This window comes from Spermophilus citellus, assembly GCF_964194105.1.
Source record: "Spermophilus citellus genome assembly, chromosome: 6".
Classification (NCBI taxonomy): Eukaryota; Metazoa; Chordata; class Mammalia; order Rodentia; family Sciuridae; genus Spermophilus; species Spermophilus citellus.
Genome location: NC_138187.1, coordinates 28,274,310 through 28,301,860, shown reverse-complemented (window position 1 = coordinate 28,301,860; position 27,551 = coordinate 28,274,310). Strand labels below are relative to the sequence as shown.

General features: G+C 53.4%; 2 protein-coding genes across 3 annotated transcripts in view; one reads left to right on the top strand and one right to left on the bottom strand.

Annotated features, from left to right (window-relative positions):
- Positions 1-471: 471 nt before the first annotated feature.
- Positions 472-8,651, bottom strand: LOC308652473 (E3 ubiquitin-protein ligase TRIM50; the record flags this gene model as incomplete). 2 transcript variants are annotated; one of them, XM_081300318.1, is made up of 6 exons in its annotated part: positions 472-1,273; positions 1,976-2,100; positions 3,220-3,242; positions 3,333-3,563; positions 4,879-4,974; positions 8,239-8,651. In XM_081300318.1, 6 exons carry the CDS (start codon positions 8,635-8,637, stop codon positions 636-638), a joined length of 1,512 nt encoding a protein of 503 aa, XP_081156444.1. In that variant the 3' UTR covers positions 472-635. The 2 variants fall into 2 exon arrangements, with proteins under 2 accessions (XP_081156444.1, XP_081156445.1); XM_081300319.1 differs by having other exon boundaries at positions 3,220-3,239; positions 8,239-8,637.
- A 5,533-nt stretch (positions 8,652-14,184) lies between these two features.
- The window catches only part of FKBP6 (FKBP prolyl isomerase family member 6 (inactive)), a gene marked incomplete at its 5' end in the record, with an annotated part of 31,968 nt that continues 18,601 nt past the window's right edge, over positions 14,185-27,551 (top strand). The window contains 8 exons of the mRNA XM_081300092.1: positions 14,185-14,241; positions 14,315-14,432; positions 14,779-14,868; positions 15,624-15,826; positions 17,535-17,654; positions 20,750-20,944; positions 21,051-21,160; positions 22,633-22,725. Of these exons, the coding sequence (XP_081156218.1) occupies positions 14,185-14,241; positions 14,315-14,432; positions 14,779-14,868; positions 15,624-15,826; positions 17,535-17,654; positions 20,750-20,944; positions 21,051-21,160; positions 22,633-22,723 (984 nt within the window). The 3' untranslated portion in view covers positions 22,724-22,725. The remainder of the gene's footprint in view (positions 14,242-14,314; positions 14,433-14,778; positions 14,869-15,623; positions 15,827-17,534; positions 17,655-20,749; positions 20,945-21,050; positions 21,161-22,632; positions 22,726-27,551) is intronic.

Sequence of the window (27,551 nt, the reverse complement as noted above, 5' to 3'; positions counted from 1 at the left end):
ATGGTAAGGGGAGATTACCCTTATCTCCCCGAGTTCTGGGATCTGGTCTGTCACAAAAGTCTCCCCACTTTGGGGTCACTTAAGTTCCTTTTTTTGGCATTTTGGGCCTGCATTTCTCCTGCAGATAAAAGGCTGTTTGCTGAGGAATAGAACATCCTGTGGACTCAAACCAGGCAGGGCTGCAGGTGAACTGCTTAGCATGATTCCAGCAACTAGAGAGGCTGAGACAGAAGGAATGAGAAAGTTCTGAGGACATCTTCAACAACTTAGGGAGACCCTCTCTTACAAATATAAAAAGGGCTGAGGATGTAGCTCAGTGGTAAATCACCCTGGGTTAAATGTACAGCACCCACAAAACACACAAAAAAGAAAAAGACTTGCGCACTTGGCAATACGCACGACCAATACAGCCCATTTAAAGAGAGAGAGAAGAATTTATTATCATTAATAGATGCTTTAAGTTCCCGCAGATGATGAAGCGCTTCCGCCCTCTGCTGGAGGAGTACCGGAGGGACAGCTGCTCAGTGGGACTCAGGGACTCCCAGGCTGGCCTGCTAACCCTGGATGACAGGTAAGGGGCCACGACCCCTCTACCTTCATGCAGGAAGCGAGGGGGTCACCGCGGGAACCCAGTCTCAGGGTCCAGCGAGATGGGCCTGTGGGCAGGGAGCAGCAGGGCGGCCCTGCGTCTTGGGGGGCCGCTGCGGGGCGAGGTGGCCAGGCCCACTGGGTGGGGGAAGCACCAAGGGGAGGGAGTTGCTGCCCCGCTCGTGCCAGCGCAGGTCCAGGATGGGATAGAGCTTGCCCTGGAAGTCTGCCTGGAAGGTGTAGAGCGGCCGCAGGTCCTCCGGGCGGTCGGCGTCGAAGAAGGTGAGCTCCCCCTGCTCGTAGTGCAAGTAGACCCCGACGCGGTGGGGCTGGCCGGCCACGGGCAGGGGCACGCGCGGGCAGCCAAAGGCCTCGTACAGCCGGCCCTCCTTCAGGCCTATCAGCCACACACCGTGCTCGGGGGACTTGATCAGCTTGCCCTTGCGGCTGGCTGTGCCCTTGATGACCCCCAGACGCCAGTCGCTCTTGCTGCCCACCACCACCTCCCAGTAGTGGCAGCCACAGGAGAAGCCCCGGCTAGCCAGGACACAGGTGCTGTAGTCGAAGCGCTCAGGCTGGCTGGCGCGCCGCTGGGCCAGGAGCCCACACTGCACCACGGTGTTACCCTTGGAGAGCTCCAGGAGCGGGTGGGCGGTGGCAGGGTCCAGCTTGAGTGGCTCCGGGGCTGGAGGGAGACCAGAGAATGCCTGAGGTTGAGCCACACGGAAGGCCAGACAGGTGCTGAGCTCCCCAGACAGCAGCTGAGTCCGCCCCAGGCTGTGCAGTGATCCTGGCCCAGAGGGGGCTGATGCGCCTGTCCCAGACTGCCAGCCGCTGGGAGCCAGGGAGTCTGGTGAGGGAGAGGATCTGTGGGAAGGGCCTGGAAGGCTTGGAGCAAGCACCAGGAGGCGGTGGCCTTCTCCTCAGTGGGCCCCAGGAGGAGCCCCCACCAGCCCATCTTTTTGCTAATGACCTGCTAATCAGATTTCCCAGGAAGTGTGCAACCACACCCGCTGTCCACCGCAAGCTTTTTTCCCTCCTTTACATAAGCCCTGTCTTTGCCTTTGAAAGGATAAAATTGGTCTGACTGAGCATCCCTACACAAGGCATTAAGTGACTCTGAGCTGTTTGTCAGAAACAGCCACCACTCCTTAACATTCCATTCCCATCCTCCACGTCCACTCCGCAGCCCAGCCAAGTTGGGACAGCAACCCTTCTTCACAGATGAGGGCCCTGAACCCGGAGTCCAGGCCAGCTGGGCTCCCGCTCACCACTGCCCCACCAGACCGTCCCTCAGCTCTCTGGAGCACAGGTGCTCTCGGCTGCAATCAGTGCACTGCTGCCAGCCCTGGTGGAAGTCCCGAGGGAGGACAGGGTAGGGCCTCACCTGGTAGAACTTTCCGGAAGAGCCTTTTCCACACAGTCAGTTTGATGTCGGCCTGGTGGAGGCCCGGCTTGAAGGAGATGGGGCTGAAGGAGCCTTCCAGGGGCCGGGCCTGCTGGAGCTCTGCTCTGTGAGCAACAGGTCACAAGATGGGCCTACCCTCCATCCAGTGTGGGAAAACCCCAGGCGAGTCCCTCACAGTGCCCACCATTCCCTCTTGGACCTGCCTCCTTCCTACAAGGGGGAACACTCCACAGTGAGGGTTCTCAGGGTGTAGGGCTGGGGACCAGCCACATGCATCACCTGGGAACCTAGTGGAAATGCTGGTCCTGGGCCCTGCCCCAGACCTGCCAATCAGAAACTGATCACTGGGGTCACGTGATCTGTTCTGCTGGGGGGGGCAGGTGGTTCTGATGTGTGCTGATAGCTGAGAACCCCTCCTGTCTACCAAGTGACCCAGAAACCCACAAGAGCTGGAGTGGATTCCCACTCCAAATTGAGCCAGGCAGACTGTGTCTTTCATTTAAGTCCCTGCCTCCTTGCCTCGCTGTCCCTAAGTGGCACACGCCTGTGATCCCAGCAGCTCGGAAGGCTAAGGCAGGAGGATCCCAAGTTCAAAGCCAGCCTCAGCAACAGTGAGGCACTAAGCAGCTCAGTGAGACCCTGTCTCTAAATAAAATAGAAAATAGAGCAGCTGCTGTGGCTCAGTGGTTGATGCTCAAGTTCAATTCTCAGTACCCCCTCCCCAGAAAAAAAACTTGAGAAAACAAGGAGATCCCCAAAATTGAGTCAGGACAGTGGGAACTGTTCATTTAATGGGAATGAAGAACCCGGATCCACTCCCTTCTCATGGTCAAGGCCCTGTCAGGCCATGACCCACCCCACTTCATTGCCTGGTCCCCCTGCAGCACTTTACTGCTCAGCAGCACTTCTCACTGCACCCACAGTCCACACGCCACCTCACTCTCCCCAGGGGCTGTTCCCGCTCAAGGGGCCTCTGCCTGCAGCTGGAGTCCCTGGGTACCTCCTCCCCACAACCCAGCTGGAGGGAGCTGGTCCACCTCCCATCTCCAACATCCCTGAAGGCAAGGACGGGGCTGTCCCAGTTCCCCTGGGCTTGGACAGAGCCAGAGTGGGCAGATGCCTACAGGGACACTGGTCATACTGAAAGGGATCCAATGGAGAGGAGACGCCCATCCCGCAGCCACCACACCCTGGCTGACATCTCCCACAGCTGTCCCGGTTACCTGGAGGCCATGGAGTGGTACTTCTGGAAGACAAAGAGGGGCAGGTGCTGGATATGCAGAAGCCAAGCCAGGCTGTCCAGAGGAGAGGCCCCAGGGCACTCCCTGTCACTCACCCGGATGAACTCATGGTGGCTCTCGCTGCCCAGCTGCTCCAGCACACGCTCCGCCTGGGCCAGCCGCTCACGCGCACTCCGGACCTGCTCCAGCTGCATGTCGAGGGAGGCCACTAGGCCTCGTGTGTGGCCCTCTACCCCCTCCAGGCAGCGGGCCTTCTCCTCGTCCACCAGGTGGTGCAGCTCCTGGAACTCGCTGCGGATCACCCAGCTGAAGACATCAGACTCATTCTGGGACAGGGAGAGGAGGTCACAGGGAGAGGAGTCGCAGCTCAGTAGCCTGGCTTAGCTGGCTCAGTATCCTGGGCTTTCCCAACTGGGGCCAGCCTTGGAGGCCACGTGGGTTGACCCCTGCCAGGTAGTTCACGGTGTGCCCGGGGACCCCTAGAGGTGGCTGATGGGGAGAGCAGCTGCTGAGGGGACCCCCAGCTCCCATTTCAAACACAGGGCTCCACTCCCACCTGTTCCTGGGGTTCTGGGCGGAACCAAGGGCCTCCCGCATATCAGGCCAGCACCCCACTACTGAGGTCACCCTGGCCTACTTCTGCCTGTTTTAATCATTACATGTACACACAACTTCACCACGGGGTCCACATGAGAAAATGGACCCTGCGTTCTCCCACCAGTTCTCCCACCAGCGAGGGCACTCCTCTCAAGGGCAAGGAGACAGGAGATTGCATCTGCCCCCCTGCCCCTGCTCCACCCCCGGCCCCAAGGGCCCGTAGTTTAGGTAAATCAGAGCCAAGGCTCCTGGCCTCTCCAGGCCTCTGCTCCCAGCTACTGGGAGGGCACAATGACAGACTGTCAAGGTCAAGCATCAGGGGACAGGAGAGGCATGCCAAGCTTTGAGCAGTTTATCTCAGGGGACTCAAGCCCTGGGTTATCTCAGCCCCAAGGACACAGAGGATGAAAGACAACTTGGAGCCAGGCCTGACAACTGGGCAGAATTCCTCCAGGAGGATTTGCACTTTTCCCACCCCACCCTGGAATGCTTTGAACTTGGCTTTGTGTGGCAGGTATGGGTTTCTGTAAAGGACAAAGAATTAGAACTGGGCTCACTGGGGTGTGGCTCAGTGGTAGAACACTTGCCTGGCATGCATGAGGCCCTGGGTTAAAAAAAAAAAAAAGCCTGTCATTCCAGCAACTCAGGAGGCTGAGGCAGGAGGATTACAGGTTGGAGGCCGGCTCAGCAGTTTGGCAAAGCCGTAAGCCACTGAATTTAGTGAGACCCTATCTCAAGAAAAGGGATGTATGGGGCTGGGGTTGTGGCTCAGTGGTAAAGCGCTTGCCTAGCATGTGTGAGGCACTGGGTTGTATCCTCAGCACCACATAAAAATAAACTTAAAAAATAAAGGTCCATTAACAACTAAAAAATATTTTTTTTTAAAAAAAAGGATGTAGATCAGTGGTAGAGCCCCCTGGGTTCAATCCCCAGCACACACACACACACACACACACACACACACACCCCGAAAAAAAAAAGAGAAGACTGGCTCTGCAGAAGAGGAGCCTGGTCCCAGGCCAGGGCAAGGGAGAGGTCACTCACAAGGATGCGGGTCCTGTTGTTCACCAGTTTGGCAGTGTGTTCATCCACCTTCTTCTGCTCTTGCTTCAGGTCAGAGAGGAGGGTGGCAAGCTCCTCCTGGAGACAAGGAGCCCAGGCCTGTGAGCAGCTGGCCACCACCCTCCCTGTTCCTCACCCCGCCCAGGGGCTCTCTTCCTGGGAGGACCAATGACCACCAGTGTTCCCAGTGGGGCTCACTGGATGCTTTGACTATCTCTTGTCACTTTTTAACTTACATGTTTTTTTTTTCTTTTTCCCAAACTTCTCCCTGACCTTCTTCTCCCTGATCTTCTCTCTGATCTCTCCTCCCTAATCTCATTTTCTTTGAATCACCTCTTTAAAAATCCCCTGTTGGGCTGGGGATATGGCTCAAGCGGTAGTGTGCTCGCCTGGCATGTGCGGGGGCGCTGGGTTCAATCCTCAGCACCACATAAAAATAAAATAAAGATGTTGTGTCCACAGAAAACTGAAAAATAAATATTAAAAAAATTTCTCTCTCTAAAAAAAAGAAAAAAATCCCCTGTTCCCATGCTGGGCAGAATCACAGCCTTTGGGACAGGAGTCCCCTTGCTTCTCCTTTGCTAGCAAAGCAATAAGCCTTTTTCCTTTTCCTCAAAACCATGTCCTCATTATTGGACTGGCATCAGGGACAAGGCCAAGGTTTTGGCACCAGGACCAGGGCTAGCCAGGTACCTTGATCCCTAAATAGGTAAGAGTATTCAAGAACACTCCGCAGCAGCAGCAGGAATTGCCCAGGTGGAGAAGATCCGAGGGCACTCCTCGCTGTGACCCAAAGCTTCTCTCTGAGACAGTACAGTTACCCAAAGTCACTGTACCCCATCTGAGAGCGTCGAGGGCCAACCCGAAGCCAACGCTCCTTGCACTAAACGCTGCCTGCTGGGGAACTACCAGTAAGTTCCTGGTCACCAGCATGTCCAGAAGTAGCCCTGGATCAAGAGTTGTCACAAAGAGGCTGGCCCCAGTGAGACCAGCTCTAGGGCCAATGGTGCTTGAGTGGCCCAGGTTGAACCTGGGGACTCCCACACCCTGTGGGCTCCAGAATCATCCCAGCAGCCTTGGGCCAGCCTAGATTTGGGGCTAACACACACTCTTCTGGGCTGCACTGGCTCAGCCCTGTGGTGCCAACCAGGACCCCTGCACCACTGTCTGGATCCTGGTCTGTGCCCAGGGGCCACACAGGGCCTTTGGCTTCCATCATTCCCAAGCACAAGTAAGAATGAAGCAAGTGTGTGGTGCTCAGATAGTGTCCTTGCTCTGGATGACAAGTCCACAGAGCTCTTGGTGGTGCAAGAAGGCAGTCCCGTGGTCACCCTCCTGAGGCAGAGACTGGGCCGGAGGGGGAGGACACAAGGCAAATCAGTAACTGCAAGGATCAAAAGCAGGAGGAACAGAACACCTGAAGGGGTCCGATGGGTGCCACCAGGTTGCACCTGTGCTGCAGGAGGAGTCTTGGGAGTGGAAGATCCCACACCCACACCTGGAGCTGAGCTGGGCCACCCTGGCCAGAGAGGACCTCTGCCCAGCCATTTCCTTCCCCACGCCCACGCTTGCTCTGTTGACCTCAACAATTCCCACCCCCAGGCTGCAGGGACTCCAGGCCATCTCACCTGAGGCCCTCTACCCCCAATGCTGACCTCTTCCTCCCCAGGCCACACTCAGCCTCCCATCTACTCCTGTCACCTCCTCAGGGCCCTCGTGCTCTCTCCCTGACTCTTAAGCCCAGGTGTGTGCTGGGCACTCCCTCTTCAGTCTCTCCTGGCTTGGCCTTCTCCTCCTCAGTGGCTGCAGCTGCCACCCAGATGTGGACCACTGCACCTCAAAACCATGTCCTCATTATTGGACTGGCATCAGGGACAAGGCCAAGGTTTTGGCACCAGGACCAGGGCTAGCACATCTGTCACCCCAGCACGTCACCACCCTGGGCTCCGACTCCTCTGTGCCAGAGGAGAGCAGGAGCTGGGTCCAGCTCAGCTCCTCCCCTACCCATCCAGGCCTCAGGTCTTGTCCGTCTCAGCCTCCCAGATGCCCTCCTGCCGCACCCACCCCACCAGCTGCCCCCACGTCCTCCTGTCCCTCAGCCTCACACTCCCATCTGCCCTCCAGCTGCAGGTGTCTGGCCTTGTCACCAACCTGCTTCAAACCCCAGGGCCACCCACGACAGCCTCTGAACAGACTCCAGGCCACTCTCCAGGCCCCCACCCCCGCCCGCCACCCCCTCACGCCCCCTCCAGCTCTATGGAATGACTTCTGTGGCCTCTGGGGAGCCCCGGGATACACCTCCTGGCCCTCTGGATGCGTCCTCGTGCCTGGGATGCTCCCTCCTCCTCTGCCTGGCCTTGTGGTACTGGTCTCAGGTCAGCAGTGCACCTCCTCCAGGAAGCCCTGGCCACGAGACCTCAGAGCTCTCCGCAGACCATGATGGGCTCCCAGACAGGCCAGCGCAGCTCCGAGCACAAGTAGGTGGACTTGTGACCAGTCAATATGAGGGGAGGAGGGGCTGGCAGACACCTGGCCAGTCCTGGACACGTTTCCCATTCGTCTCCCAGGGTTGAAGGAGCAAAGACACGCTGCCCAGAGCAGCCAACCTGGATCCCCGGCAGCCCTCGGGCCTCTGCCCACCCCCTCACTCCTGCATCTTGCCATCCTCCCCTCCACTGCCAGCCGCTGTGCCAAGCACCCTCCTTCCTGCCCATTCTTGGTCTACCAGCACTGGAATGAAGGCCTGGGCTGGGAATAGGGTTGGGGGCAGGGCGCTTGCCCAGCATGAGTGGGGCCCCAGTTCCTGGGGGAAACCTGACCTCAATTTGGTTCTAGACTCACAGTTTACAAGCTGCGTGACCTTGGGTAGCCCCCTTCCCTCCTCTGATTCTCAGTCCTAAATACAAGAGAATCCCTCTAAGGAGCGAGGGGGGGCCAGGCAAAGGGAACTGCCTCTGATCAACATAGTGACCTAAGATGCTACTGTCATTACTCATCTCAAAGACGGTCTGCAAATCCAGGGAGAGGGTCCACCAGGGCCGGAATTCAGATTCAATAAACACACCATGAGCATCCGTCACATGCCAGGCACGGGACACACCAGGAAGGAAATGGTCTCTGCCTGCACGCACCTGGGCATGCAAGCAGAACACTCTAGAAACAAACCAGGGCACAGAGGAGAAGCAAAGAAATGGGCTGCACGTGGCAGCTGGGGGCTGCGATCCCCAGGGCAGAGCTGAAGGGGAGTACGTCCTGACCTTGCCAGGTGGTGGCACCAGCGAGCACAGGAGCGGGGCTCCTCAGTCCCCTGCTCCCCACCACCCCAGTATCCTCCCCTCGCACCTTCATGCGGCTGTAGACAGTGGAGACGGGCGTGACCCGGTGGTGCTGGTGGGAGCCCAACAGGCCACAGAGGCCACAGATGAGCTCCTGGTCCTTCTCACAGAAGAGGCTGAGTGGGTTTCGGTGGTGGGGGCAGACGGTGGGCTCCGGGTTCCCTGGGAGCCGCAGGGCTTCGATGACCCGAGCCAGGGAGACGTTGAGGGGGGAGCTGCTGCCATCTACCGCCTGGCGGCACACGGGGCAGCACAGCTCTGAGGCCAAGTGCTGGGAGAGGGACAGCAGGCAGCCCTGGCAGTAGGAATGGCCACACTGCAGCACCAGGGGCTCCTTGAAGACCTCCAAGCAGATGGGACACTGGAGATGGTCCTGCAGCTCGGGCACACTCACCTGCCACGCCATGCACGCTGCCCGAGCTGAAACACAGCAGCCACGCTCCACTCGCCCTCCGCCTCCCAGTGCCACTGACCCTGTGGGCTGCTGGGCTCTTAGAGGGGCGCCAGTCCTGCATCCCAGGCTGACCCACTAGCAACTCAGGCCTCCGTTTCCCCGTTTCACATGTGATGTGACCAAAAAGGTCACTTGAAGAGACAGGTTCGTCTCCACTGAGATTTGGGTAAACGCGGGAGGGGCCGTCCTGCCAGGTCCCATGTAACTGGACTAGAACCGGATGGCAAAGCAAACTAAGCTCCCTCCCACCCCTTGGGTCAGTTCTGGAACTTGCTGGTAAGAAAGCTGAGTTACACTAGAGGTTCCCAAGCCCCAGGTCCAGGGATTCTGTTTCAGGGGTCTCCAGGGGGACCCAGAAAGCTGCATGTATAATGGGCGCCCTCAGACAATTCGAGAGCAGACCGCCTGGTCTCACAACAGCACTGTTCCTAAGAGCTGGGGACCTAGAAGGGCTCTGTCCCCACCTCATATCCACCCCCCAAGAAGAGTGACCAGCAGAGGGGAAAAGCAGCAGCATGCTGCAGACCACGGAGGGCCCAACACTGCCCACCTGCTTTCTCACCGGCCACCGGGCTTCCCATGAGGACCTCACACCAGCAGCAGTGGCTGATCACGGCTCTCTTCTCCCCAGAGACCCGGGGACACAGCTGGACACCTGCTCCCCTGCCTGGTCTCTGCCCCTGCCCTCTTCCCCTCCTCCCCTTTCCCAGCAACACTGGGAAATGTTGTCCCAATGTCTCCAAGGTCACTCAGAATCAGGTGGAAACTGGGTCACATCACGAGACTGGGGAGGCAGCCTCTGCCGGCCACTCCGATAACCTCAGCTTTCAGGTACTGCATTGGCAAGGAGCCGGGAGGAGCGGAGATGGAGGAGGGCGCACCTCCACACCCACCAACCCCAAACAGGGCCAGACACACGCTGTGACCGGCTGCTTTCTGAATCTCCCTTTCATAGCCTTTTGAGAGTGTTTTAATTTGCTTAGATTTTTAAAGTGAGGTGTAATTTAATAAAATCTATAAATCCTAACCAGCAGTTTGCTGTACATCTCGCACACATACATTTACTTGGAAGATCAAGGTGACCATTCCCAGTACCCAGGTTCTCCCTATGTCTCCTCCCGGCCAGCACCTAAACAAGGACAGCGCCATCCTGACTCGTACGTATCCTCTTGGGGCCCGTTTCTGAATTTCATAGACAGAGTCACACAGAATTGTAGTATTTTACATCTGATTCTTTCAATATCGCTCAATTAGGAACCTACAAAATATGAGGCCTTCCAAGGTTTTAGAAGCTCAGTGATTATTTATTTATTTATTTATTTGGTACTGGGAATTAAGCCCAAGGACATTCTATCACCGAGCTACATCCCAGTTTTTTATTTTGCAACAGGGTCTCACTAAGTTGCCCAGGCTGATCTTGAACTTGAGATCCTCCTGCCTCAGCCTCCCAAGTGGCTGGGATTCCAGACATGAGCCACCACACCGGCAGAAACTGATATTCTATGATGCAGTTAATGAATATTATGGTTACCGTATGTATTACGTGGGTATGGGGGAATGTTAATTAGAAAAGACAGGAAGAACAGACTCAGTCTCAACAAGGTCTGAGCTCCAGGTTTGCCAGTGGGGTGAGGTCTCCCCCTGACCAGCAAGACCAAGGCCTGGTACAGACAGGAGAAGGCTCATTGTATTTAACTCAACAAATATTTGTTGAGCACCTGTGATGTATCAAACGCTGATCCGGGAATTCAGGACTTAGCAGAAAGCAAGACCTTCTGGAGTGTCTCATCCAGAGGGCGGGGGGCTAGAAGGCCATACATACACCATCAATGCCACGCAAGAAGTAAACAGTGGTGGACACAGGGAATGAAGAGGCGCTTGTGTGGAGGGCTATTTTAGAAAGAGGCAGGGCGGTGTCTTTGAAGAGGGGACAGTTGAGCTTGTTGAAAGGAAAATTCCTTAGGCCAATTAAGCTTAGTAGAATTCACCGGAGCAAACCAAAACAAAAACAATCTGTGAACCCAGCCTCTCTCAGAGCAGGCTCTGGGAACTCCAACCACCAATGTCACCTGACAGCATTTGTGGGATAACAGAAGTGAGACTTAGAAAACAACGGGCTACTCACCTCGTCACAGCTTATCAAGTTAAACCTGTACACAGCTTTATTAGTTAAAATTGGCTGCAGCACCTCCTACAACCAACCAAAACTTGTTACTATGACTAAATTCAACGTTGGTTTGGTCTTATGGCCAGCTCAAGTTCACAGCCTCCCACAACAAGGTGAAGGATAAAAAGAAGCCAGCCGCCTGAAAGGCTGCAGGAGTGCAATCCAGGCAATGGGTTAGAAAGTGCAAAGGCCCTGAGGCCACAAAGAGCTTGGTATTTGTGAGACACATGATAGAGGGAACCTGGGTAGCAAAAGCCTAAGGCAGAAGGAACCTCAGGAAATGAGGTCAGAGGAGTCAGCAGGAAGGGTCAGGGCAAAGGTTTGGATTTCACATTAAGGGCAGTGGGAACTACTGGATAGATTTTGGTTTTGTTTTGTTTTGTGAATGCCAGGGATTGAACACAGGGGTACTTGACTCCTGAGTCACATTCCCAGCCCTATTTTTTATTTTTTTAAGAGACAGGGTCTCACAGAGCTGCATGGTGCTTTTTTTGGGGGGAGGGGGTTCTGGGGGTTGAACCCAGGGGGGCTTAACCACTGAGCCACATCCCAGTCCCTTATTTTTATATTTTATTAGAGACAGGGTCTCACTGAGTTGCTAAGGGCCTTGCTAAATTGCTGAGATTGGCTTTGAACTGGTGATCCTCCTGCCTCAATCCTGAGCCACTGGGATTACAGGTGTGTGCCACCGCGCCTGGCCAAGATGTTTACTTTCGTAGTGATTTATACTTTCAAAACAGCATGGTGGCTGCCACACAAGATACTGGATCACAGGGCCTTGAGCACCTGGTGGATGGATGGTGATGTCAATGGCTGATAACAACATTAGATGTAGAGCAAGCTGGGCACGGTGGTGCACACTTCTAAGTCTAGTGATTGGGTGGCTGAGGCAAGAGGATCACAAGTTTGAAGCCTCAGCAACTTAATGAGACCCCGTCTCAAAAATAAGGGCTGGGGAGTAGCTTGGTGATAGAGCATCCCCTGGGTTCAATCCCCAGTACAAAAAGGAAAAGAAAAAAAAAAAAAAAAAAAGGAGACGGGGAAATCTGGGGTCAGATGCCTGAGTAGCTCAGTGGTCTGCAGATGGCCGGCCAACAATGGAATCACATGCAGCCTTGTTAAATAGATTGCTGGGTCTCGCCCCCAGAGGGTGTTTCAGGAGTACCCGGATGGGACGAAAAATGTGCATTAACAAAGTTTCCTGGCAACACCGATGCTGCCAGTGTGGGGATCACACTTTGACCTCACACTTCTGTCACTGAAACAGGCCACTGGAAACAGAATCCTGGAACTCTGGAGTTCGGAAGAGGCCCTCTTCTGGCTGGGTACATGTGGTTAGGAACTTCATATGTTGAAATCCGTGGGGGGGCTGGGGATGTGGCTCAAGCGGTAGCGCGCTCGCCTGGCATGCGTGCGGCCCGGGTTCGATCCTCAGCACCATATACAAACAAAGATGTTGTGTCCGCTGAAAACTAAAAAATAAATATTAAAAATTCTCTCTCTCTCTCCCTCTCTCTTTAAAAAAAAAAAAAAAAATCCATGGGGATGGTTGGAATCCCTCAGAGATTGAAAAAAATAGAATGGGATGGCCAGGAGTCCAAGGACTGGCCTGAGGTTGCTAATAGTTAGAGATCAGGAAGAAGAAGAGATTGAGCAGGGCCAGTGAAGCAGAAGGAGACCCAGGAGGGTGTGGTGCCCAGGAAACTGTGGGAGGCAGTACGCCCCAAGATACCCACGCTCTGATTCCTGTAGTCTGTGAATGTTACCTTCTATGGCAAAAGGAACCACCCTGCAGAGGTAAATCAGGTCTATAACCTGGGCCCAGCCTAATTACATCAGCCTTTAACAGAAAATAACTTTGAACGGCTGAAGTCAAGAGAGAGATGCAGAAGAAAAAGAGGCAAGAGCCCAACCATTGTAAGAAGTGGCTGCACTGTCGCTGCTTCTGAAAAAAAGCCACACACATGCTGGAACTGAAGGGAGGATTCTAGCAGTTAAGGGTGGCCCCTGGCTGACAGTCAACAAGGAGACAGACCTCAAATCCAGAACCTCAGGGATGTGGATTCTGCCAACTATGTGAAGGAACTTGGAGGTGCACTCTTACCTGGGTGTCCAGTAAATAATGCAATCTTCTTAACACCTGGATCTCAGCTCAAGGAGACCAAACTCAACTACTCAGCCAAGAGATGTCTGACGCATCTGGCCACAAGAGCATGTTTTTTTGTTTTTGTTTTCCTTGCTGGCCGGGTCTGGGTGAAAGTGATATTAAAAAGGATTGAAAAGAAACCGCAGGATGAGGATGAGATGGTAAGTGAAAAGACCTTTACAACCACTCTTGGAGTAGTTATTCCCCAAAGGGCAGTAGGAGGGAACAAGGGGACAAAGGCTTTGTTCACGTTTCCCCCAACTCCTGGGATAAAGAAGGCAAGAGGGAAAGGACCCAAGGAATGAGGGATCAGATCAAGGGTCCATCCTCCTTTGTGCCGCGAAAGAGATTTCGAGGACTCTGTGACAGCATGAGAAATTATCACCACCCCTCACCCCCCCCCCCAAGAACCGGGGGTACTCCCTTAGTCTTGGCCAGGGCCTGAATTTTTCCAGAACATGAGGCCATATTTCTGGAGCGGCCTCCCCAGCCTGCCCTGGCCGTGTGCGCCACCCAGGCTCCCAGTCGCGTCCTCCATCCTATTACCTGTGCTCCCCCACGTGCGCCGCCACCCACTTGCACTAAGTGGTCCACCGAGTTCTTCCCTGCGGCCCGACACAAGCCCCACCTCGTCCCCATAACCTGCTCCTCTGGGCTGCGCCCAGTCGCGCCAGGTGCCCTCGCCAAGCTCCGTGCCACCCACCACGCCCCCCATGCTCCGCGCGCGCTGTCACATTCCTGCCAAGTCCTCGCGAGCCCCTGTCACGTGCCCCGTGGTGTTCCGCGCTCTCTTCACGTGTCCCACGCCCCCGCGCGCCCTTATCGTGCGCCCGTCGTGCTCTGCGCGCCCATCACGTGCCCCACGCCCCTGCGCGCGCCCTTATCGTGTGCCCGTCGTGCTTTGCGCGGCTGTCACCCTCCCTCCAGGCCCTCGCGTGTCCCCTGCACGTGCTCCGCCGTTGGCCCGTGAGGTTCCTGCCGCGTGCAGGCGGTTGGCGGCGGTTGGTCCCCGGCGATGAGCACCTTCTCGTGGCCCCGGAACGGAACGCCGCCATCGGGAGAGGCCTGCCGGGTACGAGGGGGCGGTGGGCCGCCCTCGGAACCTCCGGAACCTCGGAGCCCCGGCCAGCGGGCAGCCTGGGGCGGGCTGAGGGCTCGCGCGGCACGTAGGGCTGGCGGCGCGGACATGGGGGGCAGCGCCAGGAACCCGGGAGGCCTGGAAGGGGACGACGCCCCCGGCCAGGTAGGGCCTAGGACACCGCATCAGGGTCTAGGGTGGCCTGGGGCTCTGAGGTCTGCCTCTCTCACTCTCCCAGTCGCCCTACCAGCGCCTGAGTCAGAGGATGCTGGACATTACCGGAGACCGGGGCGTGCTGAAGGACGTCATCCGAGAGGGCACCGGGGACCTGGTGACACCTGACGCTTCGGTGCTAGGTACGCGGGCAGGGCTGTCCTGTGTTCTCGGACTGCATTTCCTTTGGGGAGAAGGAGGCCACGTGTTTCTTTGTTGTTTTTAATTTATTAATTTTTGAGTGCACTCTCTAAGGGGACCGTGAAGGATGCCATGTGCCCTCTGCGTGATGCCGCCCTGAACGCGGATCGCGCCAAGGCGCAAGAGTGGAACTCTGGAGCCTCGGGGGCCAAGAGTCCCCTGTGGCTCGGGGTCTTGAGCAGCTCCAGCTCACGCAGTCCTGTGTTCCCGTGGAGTAACTCTGCACACTCAGGGTCATGCTGGTGAGGGTGCCTTGTGGGTTTTCCTCACCACTCTCTTCTGTCCTAGTGAAATATTCTGGATATTTGGAGCACATGGACAAGCCTTTCGATTCTAATTGTTTCAGGAAAACTCCGCGACTAATGAAACTTGGAGAAGGTAAGTTCAGACTGGGAGCAGGAAAAGAAGGCAAGGTTTTAGGAATGGGAAACTGTCCAAAGCCCAGGTTCTTACAGTTGGTTTTTCTGAGGCTGTCTTTTAGTGAACCAGCCATGTTCTGTTTCCCATTTCCCCTGAAGACCCAGCTTTCTGGGTGGTGGCTAACTGACGAGATTATCTTTGAATCCTAATCTACCCCCACTTACCCATTGGGTACATATCCTTGTTCATTTGTTAAATAAACGTCCATCGGATGCTTGCTTGCCACCACATGTACCAAAATAAATAAATAAAAGTTTGTACTCAGATAATGAGGCCATTACTGCCATTAAGAACTTCCGTGTGGCAGAGATTGATCTGCATTAAGACAATTAGTCAGGTGGAACTGGCTGAGGGCCTGGGAGGTATGCGCAGTGTTGTGGGTAGTTTCAGCTGGGAGGATCACAGAAGGATTCATGGAAGAGGGCATTCAAAATTAGCTCTTAAGTTTGAGTAAGTTAGGGGTAGAATCTGAACATGGGGTGAGGAGGCAGACAGCAGGAAGAAGGAGCCAGATGGAAACATAGATGCCAGAATACTGCTGAGTGGGGAGAAGCTGGAGTTTGGGAATGGGAGGGGCACAGGAAGCAAGGCTGACCAGCAGCTGGGACCACAATGCAGAAGGCTTGGGGTATGGACTTGGAAGGGGGAAGAGATGATGGTATTGAACAGGATGATGGGTGAGCTTGAAGTGAGTTCTCTGTCCCTTCTTTCAGACATTACCCTTTGGGGTATGGAACTGGGTCTTCTGAGCATGCGGAGAGGGGAGCTGGCCAGGTTTCTGTTCAAACCAACCTATGCCTATGGAACGCTGGGCTGTCCTCCCCTGATTCCTCCCAACACTACTGTCCTATTCGAGATCGAGCTGCTTGACTTCCTGGACTCAGCTGAGTCAGACAAGTTTTATGCCCTTTCAGCTGTAAGTTCTTGAGTACAGGTGCCAACACTTTCCGGAAGGAGGGATGAGTTTGTTTGGGTGGTCCTTCTAGCTAGCCCGCCGCCCTTGATTTTAGGAGTCCAGATTCCCCCAGGCTTCCTGCATGGTGATAGTGGAAGAGGACTTCACTTCCTAGTCTCGTCCTTCTGAGATAAATGTGTGGGGCCAAGGTATGGCTGTGGGTTCGCAGGTTGAGCTGATCACTCATTCACCCTTTGCCTGGATTTCCTTAAAAGACAGGGAACAGGGGCTGGGGATGTGGCTCAAGCGGTAGCACGCTTGCCTGGCATGCGTGCGGCCCGGGTTCAATCCCCAGCACCACATACAAAGATGTTGTGTCCGACGAAAACTGAAAAATAAATATTAACATTCTCTCTCTCTCTCTCTCTCTCTCTCTAAATAAAAGAAGACAGGGAACAGTTTTTTAGCACTGTTTGTTTTCCAGGGAGTCAGGCATTGGTAGCTTATAACTAAGGTGACTATAATTTATGATCCTGTTTAGGGCACTGGTAACTGGGCAAGATAATCGGACATCAGGCATAAGCTGGGATGAGTGGTCACTGTCCTCATAACTTATCTTTTTTTTTTAAGTACCAGGAATTGAACTAAGGGGCAGTGGACCACTGAGCCACATCCCCAGTCCAACTTTGTTTTTTATTTAGAGCAGAGTCTCACTGAGTTGTTTAGTGACTTGTTTTTTTCCTGAGGCTGGCTTTGAACTCCTTCTGCCTCAGCCTCCTGAGCCGCTGGGATTATAGGCATGCACCTCTGCGCCCAATGTAACTTAAGTCTTGACCTTATCCTGTAGCCTTCTGTTTACCCCTTCTGGTAGATGCTGGGCTTAGGTCCTGTCAGCAATCATACGCACTGTCTTTACCATGTGGCACACTGCATACATGCCCTTAGATGTCCTTCCCAGGTTTTGCGTTTCCATATGATACGGAATCTCCATAAACTATCAGAGCTCCAAGTAAGAATTTCACTTTTTCTCATCTTCCACAGAGTATAAGTTTTTGGAGGTGCCTGGGACCCACCTCAGGTAGTGATGTAGGATCTCTGTGGGGGGGGGGCCCGGAGAAGAGGCTTTGCAGGTGATTTTGTGTGTGTGTTTGTGTGCGCACGCATGTGTGCGCTGGTAATTGAACTCGGGGGGGTGCTCTACCACTGAGCCACATCCCTATCCCTTTTTATTTTTTACTTCGAGATAGGGTGTTTCTCAGTTGTCAAGACTGGCCTTGAACTTGCTCACCTCCTGCGTTAGTTTCCTAAATCGCTGGGATTATAGGCTTGTGCCACCACTCCTGGTTTCTGTGGGTGATTCTGACACTTGGGATCATGACCACAAAGACTACCAGAGCTCTGAGCAAACCAGGAGCTGGTGAAGCTTGCTGGACAGGTGCTGCTGTGAGTCCGAGTCCATGCTGGGTGAGCTCCGTCGGTTCTTAAGGCTATGGATGCTGTTGCCTCAGTGAGCATCTCGAGGTTAGCTGCTGCGGTTTCCCTCTGGCTCTAGCCTGGAAAATAGGCCAGTGGTGATAGTAACCTCTCGCAGCCTCTGTTGGGATGACTTCTGCACCCATGGAGGAGTCAACAGGGTTCAGAGTTTCCGTGGTCCCGGCTGCAATGCACTTGTATTGTAGCATTGTGGCTTTTGACTTCCTTACTGGGGATTCTTTTCTTTGATCCTCAGGAGCAGCAAGACCAATTTCCTCTTCAGAAGGTACTCAAAGTGGCAACAACTGAAAGGGAGTTTGGCAATTACCTTTTCCGCCAAAATCGCTTCTATGATGCCAAAGTGAGGTATAAACGGGTAAGGATGCTTTGAAAGTTAAATGTAATTCTCGAAAACTTCATTGCTTAAAAAGCATAAAAACGTCTCTTTCCCTGCTCTTTGTGAGCAGCTGTTAAGAAGAGTCTTGAAGAAAGTCCTCGTGACGGGGTTATTGACTGGGAGATGTGGTGATGTTGTGTGTTTTGGTCTCCCTCTGGCACATGGGTGTCGTTGGGTCATGGAAATTTGTTATATAACTATCCACTTATTTTTGCACTTACCTGTGGGTATACTTTATTTAGAAGTTGAAAATATTCGATCCCACTGTCTAAAAAAACTAAAGTCAATTAATTTTTAAAAATCTCCTTCCCAGTTTGCCATCCTCCTACCTGGCTTCTGCACCCTGGTTGCCTTCTGCACTTCCTGTCCCTCTGTTGGTGGAGATGGCACTGCTCTCTGGGCTCATTGTCTTCTCACCAAGCTTCTGAGGATGATGCTCCCCGTGCAGGTTATACTGACAGCAGTTTTCTGCAACCTTTTCTGCATCATTCATTCAACAAACAGTAGGAGCACTTTCCATGCGCCAAACTGTACCCCAGTCTCTGAGGCAAACAAGGTAGTCTAGGCATTCTGACCCTGTCCGTTGGCATACTGAGCCTAGGCTATGAAGGATTTGCATCTAGTGGAAAGCAACAGAATCCTGAAAAACAGTACTTTGAAAGCTGGAAACTTAATTTTTATGTAAGGGAATTGTGAAGGAGGCAGTGCAAGGCTGGTGTAGCAGTCACATGGTCACGGGTGCCAGCCTCCTCTGTATGCTTACCCACCCTCCTCTGTGTCCTTGCCCACCCTGGAATGTCTTGGTTGTCTTTTTCCTCTTAAGAAGGTCACTCAGTCTTTAGGCCACAAGGTTATCATGATTGTAAGAAGGGAGGGGAGGAGAGTATGGTGTGTATTTACCTTAAGAGTATTCCAGGGGCTGGAGCTGTGGCTCAGCAGTAGAGCACTCACCTAGCACGCGCGAGGCCTTGGGTTCGATCCTCAGCACCACATAAAAATAAAGAAATAAAACAAAGGTATTGTGACCAACTACAACTAAAAAATGAAAAATATTTTTTAAAGTATTCCAGAAATCTCCCCAAGACTTCTGTCTCACTGCCTGCCTGGTTTGTGGCACACACCTATAATCTTAGCGACTCAGAAGCCTAAGGCACAAGATTGACAAGAGGCGGTAACTCCAAGGTAAAGTGCCCCTGGGTTCAACCGCCAGTATTGCACACAAAAATAATAAATACAATGAAAATATACATCTGGGGCTGGGATTATGGCTCAGTGGTGGAGCACTCGCCTAACACCTGTGAGGCACTGGGTTGTATCCTCAGCACTACATAAAAAATAAACAAAATAAAGGTATTGTGTCCATCTATAACTAAAAATATATTTTTAAAAATATATTTCTGGCCAGACCCATGTTATATAGACCCTCTGTATGGGAACTGGGAAACTGCAGTGGTAGGGATGGAATTCAGGGCCTCGTGCATGCTAGGCAGATGTTCTAACACTGAGCTATGCCCCTGGCCCAAAATGGTTTTTTTTTTAATATTTATTTTTTAGTTTTAAGTGGACACAATATTTTTATTTTTTTATGTAGTGCTGAGGATCGAACTCAGTGCCTCATGCATGCTGGGCGAGCGTGCTACCACTTGAGCCACATCTCGAGCCCCCCAAAATATTTTTTAATTAGCATTTGTTGCATAGAATGAGTTGGCAGTGTCAAATATGGGGAAGTAGATATTGGGCAAAATCTGCTGCATCAGGCATATGTGAGTGTACCCCAGCAAGGGGAGGGAAGAGCACATCACATGCTGCCACTTTAGAGTGTGAGGTGGACTTGGAAGGTCCAGGCAGCCTCGTGGAGAGGTCGATGTATTACTTGGAAGCTCCTTGAGCCGCCTACTTCAAGCAGCCCCTCCTCCCGAGCCTGACCTCTGAAGCTTCCCTGGTGACGCTGTGTGCTGCCTTCTCCACGGTCTGCGCTGGTGAATGATCTCTTGCCTTCTGACGTTGGCTTCTCAATACAGAAGTTGAGGCCGTAGCCCTCGCTGTGGGTCTCCTGATGATGGGTTATCATTTTCAAAGTTGGCATTGGGTTTGTGTCGTTGAGGGTGTATAACCGTTGCCTCTTGCTGAGCTGAGAGGTTTCTTATCCTCCGTCCAGTTCTTCTGCAGCCTCCCCTCTGTGTCCCTCAAGTCGCCTCTTTGTTGCTTGGTTCTCCATCTTCCTTTCACGTCTTTTCCCAAATTCTCTTGGCCGTTCCTAGCCGCAGGGAAGGCCAGCAGATGCACTCTGTGGTGTCCCAGCAGAGGATCTGCTGCTGTGGAAGGAGGGAGGATGGCTGCCGGAGGGCTCCTGTCCTAGAGTCTGTCCTTGAGTGGCTGCTGAGATTTGAAAGAAGCATCTGGAAGCTGATGGACTTCAGGGCCTGGCAGGGCACATTGGAGTCTGGCCAGTGGCAGCTCCACACACCTAATGTGCGTAAAGTGCTGCAGCTTCTGTCTGGCACGTGCGCCTAGCCGCAGTGCTGCAGGTGGGAGTGAGCAGGGGAGCAGGTCAGAGCCTCACCATCTACTGCTGACTGTCCTGTCTGTCAGCCACCTGTCACCCACATCATACCTGCCCCAGCTCCATCCTGTTCCTGGATCAAGAGCCTCTTTTCCATTTCTTCACAAAATAGACCACCTGATTCCTGAGGTGGTAGCCACCTGGATGGATAGGAAGCGAGAAGGCCCTATCTGCCCTTTCTCAGCTCCATCTCTGCCCCCTCGAAAGCTCTGCTTCTGATTCCATCAGTTCCCGGCTCCTTGGGCTCTGAGCTGCGGGTTGGCCACTGACACCCAGCTGTTGCCCCTCTCCTGGCCTCTGCTCTTGGTGGCACAACTTCCTTACTCCTCAGAGTTGGACGAGAGTAGAGGACCTATGCTGCTGGCCCTGCTCAGAGCCAGAAGTTTGAGCTGCTGTTTGTTAGAATTTCCTGACTTTTACTCGTGGACCTCTGTGTCCTGCAACCTTGCCGAGCTCCTGTTTTCAGCTCCTGGGTTCCAGTGTGTGAGATGCTCCTCCCCCCCCCCTGCAGGCCTTGCTGCTTCTCCACCGGCGCCTGGCTCCCCCTGAAGAGCAGCACCTGGTGGAGGCGGCCAAGCTCCTTGTTCTCCTTAACCTGTCCTTTGCCTACCTGAAGCTAGACCGACCCACCATGGCCCTGCGCTATGGAGAGCAGGCTCTGATCATTGACCAAAAGAATGCCAAGGCCCTCTTCAGGTGTGGACAGGTGAGCTGGGGACAAATGCCAAGAAAAGGGGCAGCGTGCTCAGCTCAGTCGCTGCCGGGAGCCCCCCTTCCCAAGCGCGCTCTGAAAGCTCTGCGCTGTCCCACAGGCTTGCCTCCTCCTGACCGAGTACCAGCAGGCCCGGGATTTTCTAGTGCGAGCCCAGAAGGAACAGCCCTTCAACCATGACATTAATAACGAGCTGAAGAAACTGGCCAGGTGAGACTGTCAGCAGGAATGTGACCACAGGTGGAGTGAGATGGAGCTACCTTTCTGGTCCAGCCACCTGGGTGGAGGCCTGGCTGGTGACCATTTGGGAGGCAGCCCCATCTAGAGCTGGTTTTCTGAAGTGCTCAGTGCCCTACACCAGCATTCCCTGGTAGGAAGGGGGACCAACTGCCAAATAAGACGTCATCATTTCTTATCTTCCTGTGCCCCACCTTGCAGATAAGCGCCCCCTAGAAACATGGGGCAGTATAATTTTTTCTCTGGGACTAGGGATTGAACCCTGGTGGTATGTAACCAGTGAGCTATGCCCCCAGCCCTTTTTATATTTTATTTTGGGACAGGGTCTCACTACATTGCTAATGCTGGTCTCAAACTTGTAATCCTCCTGCCTCAACCTCCCAAGTCACCGGGATTACAGGCATGTGACCCTGTGCCCAGAAACCAGTATAATCCTCAGTGTGTCCCATGCTTTAGACTAACTGCCCACACCGCCTGAAACTCACCCACTGTTCTCAACAGACTGTGGCATTCCGTGGGATCAGAAATGAGTATCAGGTCTGATTCTCGCCTGACTTTTGGCAACATAATTTTTCTGACTGGAAGTTGTGGGTTCATTTTGGAGAAAACTTCAAAAATATTCTCTGATAAATGAAGTCACCTAGTAAGACAGTAGCTAAGGTATATTTCTGTTCCTCTGCGTTGGTCAGATTCTCTACTCCTCTGTCATAACGTTCAACAGTCAACCCAGCTACTCAAACCTTTCTTGGCATTGAGTCTGAGGTGTGTGCATCTCTTATATTTGGCTCAAAGTGTTGTATTTTAGGCCTTTTAAGACCTTCCAACATAATTTTTCTGACTGGAAGTTGTGGGTTCATTTTGGAGAAAACTTCAAAAATATTCTCTGATAAATGAAGTCACCTAGTAAGACAGTAGCTAAGGTATATTTCTGTTCCTCTGCGTTGGTCAGATTCTCTACTCCTCTGTCATAACGTTCAACAGTCAACCCAGCTACTCAAACCTTTCTTGGCATTGAGTCTGAGGTGTGTGCATCTCTTATATTTGGATCAAAGTGTTGTATTTTAGGCCTTTTAAGACCTTCCAGAAATTGACTTTCGGAAGCATAAAAATATCCTCTCTTGTTAGATGTGGGAGTTTTGGACTCTGACAGTTCCTTAGCAGAAAATCTCAAGATAAGCTGGAAGCACTGAGTGTGAGGGGTTGCGTGGCAGGACTTGGCCCAGATCCCCATGTGGAGGGGCTGCAGCCTTCATGGCTGCCATCTTTTCAAGTGGTGGCTTTGTGTCCAAGGCTTCTAGACAGGCTGTGACCCAGCCCCTCCAGCCTCACTTGCACCCACCCCTGGTTCAGTTTAAGGCCTGTTGAGTTTTCAGCGGTTCTGTACCTGAGCAGAGAATTCCAGCCACCAGGTGTCACCTCTTACAAACTCTGTATTCTCTGTACAGTTATTACAGGGACTACACGGACAGAGAGAAGGAGATGTGCCACCGGATGTTTGCCCCTTGTGAGAACAGCTCCACAGCAGGAGAGCGCTGAAGGTAGTGGAGAGGACTGGACGCACAGTCACCTGGGCTCTTCCCCTGTGCCCCCCAGGAATGGTGGCCTTGCACTGTTGAGTGTGGAGGGGGAGGAGGAAAGCGCCTGTGGCAGCTGAGGACACAACGCACCGTGGTGAGCCTTCTCACAGAAGATCACCCTGGGAAGATTAGCAAGACTTGGAGGTTAAATCTGTAGGTTTATTTGGGAGGCTGTGAGCTTTAACACTTTGAAAAAAAAACTTTTTTTGTGGTGGGGGGGATATTGGGGGGTTGAACTTGGTTGGGGGCACTCAACCACTGAGCCACATCTCCAGGCCTCTTTTGTATTTAAATATTATTTAGAGATAAAAGTCTCACTGAGTTGCTGAGGCTGGCTTTGAACTCGCGATCCTCCTGCCTCAGCCTCCTGAGCTGCTGGGGTTACAGGCCTGCGCCACCGTACCTGGCATAAGTACATTTTTTTTTTCATGTTTTATGTTCTCGTGGAGATAAAGTTTTATTAATGTGACAATTTTGCTGGGCTTCAAAGCAAAGAATCAGGCTTTTCATCTGATTTTTCCTAAGAATTTGAAAACCTCCAGTCTCACTTTGCCTCTGATGCAGCTCTAAATTTGATGAAATCTAGGCGTTGAGGTGGGTAGGGTTGCGCTGTGCCTCTTAAATTCTACTAACAGAACTAGAGATTGGGAAGGTGCTGGAACCAACAGCAAAATCTGTCTCAAGCACAGAGCTCCTGACGTAGCAGCCCAGGGTAGATGGCGCCATGGGGACATGAGATACCCTTCAGGGCTGGTCTGCTGTTACTTAGGAAACTTGATGGAAACAAAATCACCTGCCTTTAACATCTGCTTAGCTGGGCAGATACCTCCCTCTCTTGAGAGAAGTTAAACAAAAGCAAGAGAACAGCTGTGGAGCGGCTCTGCGCGGTGGATCTAGCCTTTGTCGCTGCCTCCTCCATCTCTACAGAAGCAGCGGGAGAGGGGAGGGCGGTGAAGAGGCCCCTTCACCCTCCACACTCACTCCGAGCCGCTGGTCTGCCCTGTGAGGTGCCACCGCAGGCCTCGGGTAGACATTGTCTTCCTCCTGACATGCCCTTGTGACCCCAGCCTGCAGGTCTCCTGGGAGAAAGGCCAGAAGACATTTGGCTTTGTTAACGTCCAAGAGAGATGGACAGAGGTGGCCGTTTGCCAGACAGTGCATCGGGATCCAACAGGTCCTGCCATTAGTGACTGTCCTGTCCTTCCAGGGCCCAGCCTCAAACCACATCTTGGGATACCTACCTGGGCGACAGCCTTCCTCTCCATCTTCTGTACCTGCCACGCCTCCTTAGTCTAAGAATTTGAGGCTGGTGCTATTTAGGTGGTTTCTTAGATGTTGCTTCTTTTTTTTGGGGGGGGGGTAGGATAGATACCAGGGATTGAACCCAGGGCTTCTTAACCACAAAGCCATATCCCCAGCCCTTTTCATGTTTTGAGACAGAGTGTGAGTTACTTAAGGGCTCACTAAGTTGCTGAGGCTGGCTTTGAACTTGCGATCCTCCTGCCTCAGCCTCCCAAGTTGCTGGGATTGCAGGTTGGCCACCTCACTCTTGGTATTCCTTGGTATTCCTAACTGAAGTGTTTTATCTTGGCAGCAACAGTGACCATATTTATGGCTGAACTGGCAATTGTCACGTGCCCATTGTTGTTAAATGTCAGCTTTTGTTGTTGACAGTCTCCCTGCTCCCTGTTTTCTGTTGTACTTGTGGCCTTGCCAGTCATTTAAAAGAGGCTAAAACCGTGATCATCCTGATGGCCTTGTCTTAGCCGGGCCGTTTTCAGTTGTGTCGTCGTCTCTAGATGCTGAGTGTTCTTGACTTGGCAAGGTTCCTTCTGGTGGAGTGAGTGTCCTCTCAGGTGTGATCTCTGAGCCTCTGATTGAAGGAGGCTGGGTTTTTTGAGAACAGAGACCGTGTCTTTTTGTCTATTTTGTAGCCCTGGGAACGGTGCCTGTGATGATTGGCCCTGGTACGTGATGGTTGCACCAAGTGTAAGATGGTCAGAATGGTGTGCCCATCCTTTCCAACACATCCGCAGGCTGCAGGCTCCCGCGTCGGCTGGCAGGATTCTTGGTATTGCCAGTAACTCTCCACCGTCATCCAAAAAGAGGGTTACTGAAGGGCACCTGGGAGCAGCTCACAGACTCCAGGCAGGAGTGTGCACAGTACCCGGGCATGTGGAGGCCAGGCAGTGCTGAGGGCCTCGGGGACTCAGCCCTTCTCTCTGCCTCCTCCTCACCCACGGCAAGGAGGGCCCAGCTGTGCACACCCCACACCTCCCTCCTCTTTCTGTACCCACCGCAGCTCCAGTTGGGAAGTCCTGAGGGGGATCTGGCCTGGCCTGGGGAGGTGGAGTCCCAGGAGTGTCCCCTCTCCAGGACCAATGTGGGTGGGAGTGACAATATGCAACACGGTGGCACAGGAGTGGAGGGCCAGGCAGATAGACAGAAAGCCGGCCTGCTCTCCAGGCAGCACCTGGTCTTGCTGGGTCTGGCAGGGGACTGTCTGCCATCTTGTGGTAAGGAGTCTGGCCACTCCTGGTGCAAGGAGCTGAACAGCGGCAGGAACAGACAAGTCCACGGTGGTGGCCCACTGTCATGGCCCACTGTCATTTCCCTCAGGACTCGAGGGCCTGGTACACACTGTCAGATGGGAGCTGGCTTCGGGTCATCACAGCAGTCAACCTAAGAGGGTTTTTCTCAGAACATCAGAAGACCTAGAGGTTTATAATGGACCCAGAGCAACTTTTGATAAGCTGCTTAAGAGCTGCTTTTCCTATGGTTTGCGAAGCACTGGAGGCGGGGCTCATGGGTTTGTGGGACCCTGAGACTCCCCAGCAGGCATTGCCCAACAGCAGAGCTGCCTTCCCCACAGCAGCCTTGATTCTTCCTGGGCCCTCAGAACCGCCGTCAGAGTTGGAAACACTTGGAGTGGTGATTAACATTTTTTCTAGTCCTGTTTCTGTACCTGTCACCATTTGCAATTGGAGTTTGTGTGATACCCTTCCTGTCCTAATGTGCTAGTGTCTGAGACCTTCACAGTCATTTAATTGTGTTTGGAAAAGACATAAAGGATGCACTGTAGCTATTTTCATCTAAGTGGTGTGTCGGGGGCCATTCTGACACGTGATTGGGTGACTCCCGTTAAGGGCCTGAGGCGCTTTGGCTGTGTCGAAGCTTTCCCGACCCTTTCCTGATGAGAGAGCCCATCCGTGTGGGGTGTGCCTGACCACTGACCCTGGGGACCCAATCACTGACCCTGACCTTGGAGTGCAGCCCCCCCTCAACCTTCATTGGATGGAATTCTCCCCTGAATCTCTTGTCCCCCAAATAAAAGGCTACTCCCAGGTGTGTTCGCGCTCTCTCTCTCCTGCTAGCCCAGAGTAATCCTCGCTGCCCTGCTGGGCGGCTAGAGGCGGGAACCAGGGAGGTGAGCCGTCTCGGACCTAGCAATATAAATAAGGTACTGTCTGTGTGTTTTATTTTGATCTCTTCTAACTAACTTTATGCCTAGAACCTCATTAATGAAACCACTGCGCAAGCCGCGTGGTAGAGTGGTGAGATTTGTTTTATGGTTTCCCAAGGTCAGAGCAGTAAGCAAACACCATAGGAAGACGAGCTTGGCCTGCTCAGAGGGTTTACTAGTTAAACGTCCTACCATGCATGGGGGGCACTTCCCAACATGGGGAGCACTCAGAATTGGACCCTCCACTGTGCTCTCTCAGGGTCGGTCAGCTCGGGAGCTAGTGCACCTGTTAGGTCTATCTGAACAGAGCTAGAGGTCCCCTGTGAAGTGGGTGACGTGTGAGATTAGATGGCCTTTCTGGTCAGGTCATTTCCATTGAACGTTACTGTCAGGTGAACTTTGAAGGTGGAGGGTGGCAGCTTCCATCCCTAAAATCCTTCGAGCGGTGGTGCTCCCCTGCAGTCCAGCTACGTGGGAGGCTGAGGCAGGAGGACTCTTGAGCCTGGGAGTTCAAGGCCACTCTGGGCAACCTAGCAAGACCTTGTGTTGTGGGGAAAAGTCACGCCAGAAAAGGAAATGGGAGAGTCCTGGTTTGAGAGCAGGTGAGGTTTTTTGCTGCCTGTTTACGAGGCACAGCTGCAGAGGGAGCTTGGTCCTTCTTGCTTGGCCACCAGTGCTGAAGCCATCAGTGACCTCTTCCGCCGTCTGTGGAGCTGGCTCTCTTTAGACGCTGTCTGGAGCTGTGTGGCCCAGAGAGAGAGGCCCCATGCTGCACCTGCAGTCCTGGCCTGCAGGGATTGGGGTCTAATAGGACAGAACCATCAGCTAAATCACAGGGAACACAGGAGGAGCCCCATGAGCTGCAGTCCTGGTGGGAGGGAGACTCTGCTCCCCCAGCCTGGAGGACGGCCCATCGGCAGTGCAGGGGGGGTGCTCGCCTACGGAGGCTGGCTGCCGTGCCCAGGGCCTGGAAATGGCCTGCGGTAGCTGGGGGAAAGAACTGGAGCTGTAAGGTACAGGTTAGCCAAGAGCTAACAGAAGGCAGGTGGCAAAACTAGGAGCCCAGGGAGGTGCCACTGCGCTAGAAGTGACTTGGGAAGCTTTCCGAGGAGCCACCAGGGCTGCAGCCCTCACAGGCCACCCTGTGATGGCCCCACGGCTCACCTGAGCCTGGCTTTCATTCTTTGGGTTTGTCATATTTTGTTTTTGTTCTAGATTGCTTTGAGAGCATTACTACAGGTTCATTAAGGTTTTTCCCCAGTTTAATTTTATTAACTTTGGTCAAAATTTTTACGTGTCATACTTTATGTGCCAGGGATTCTTT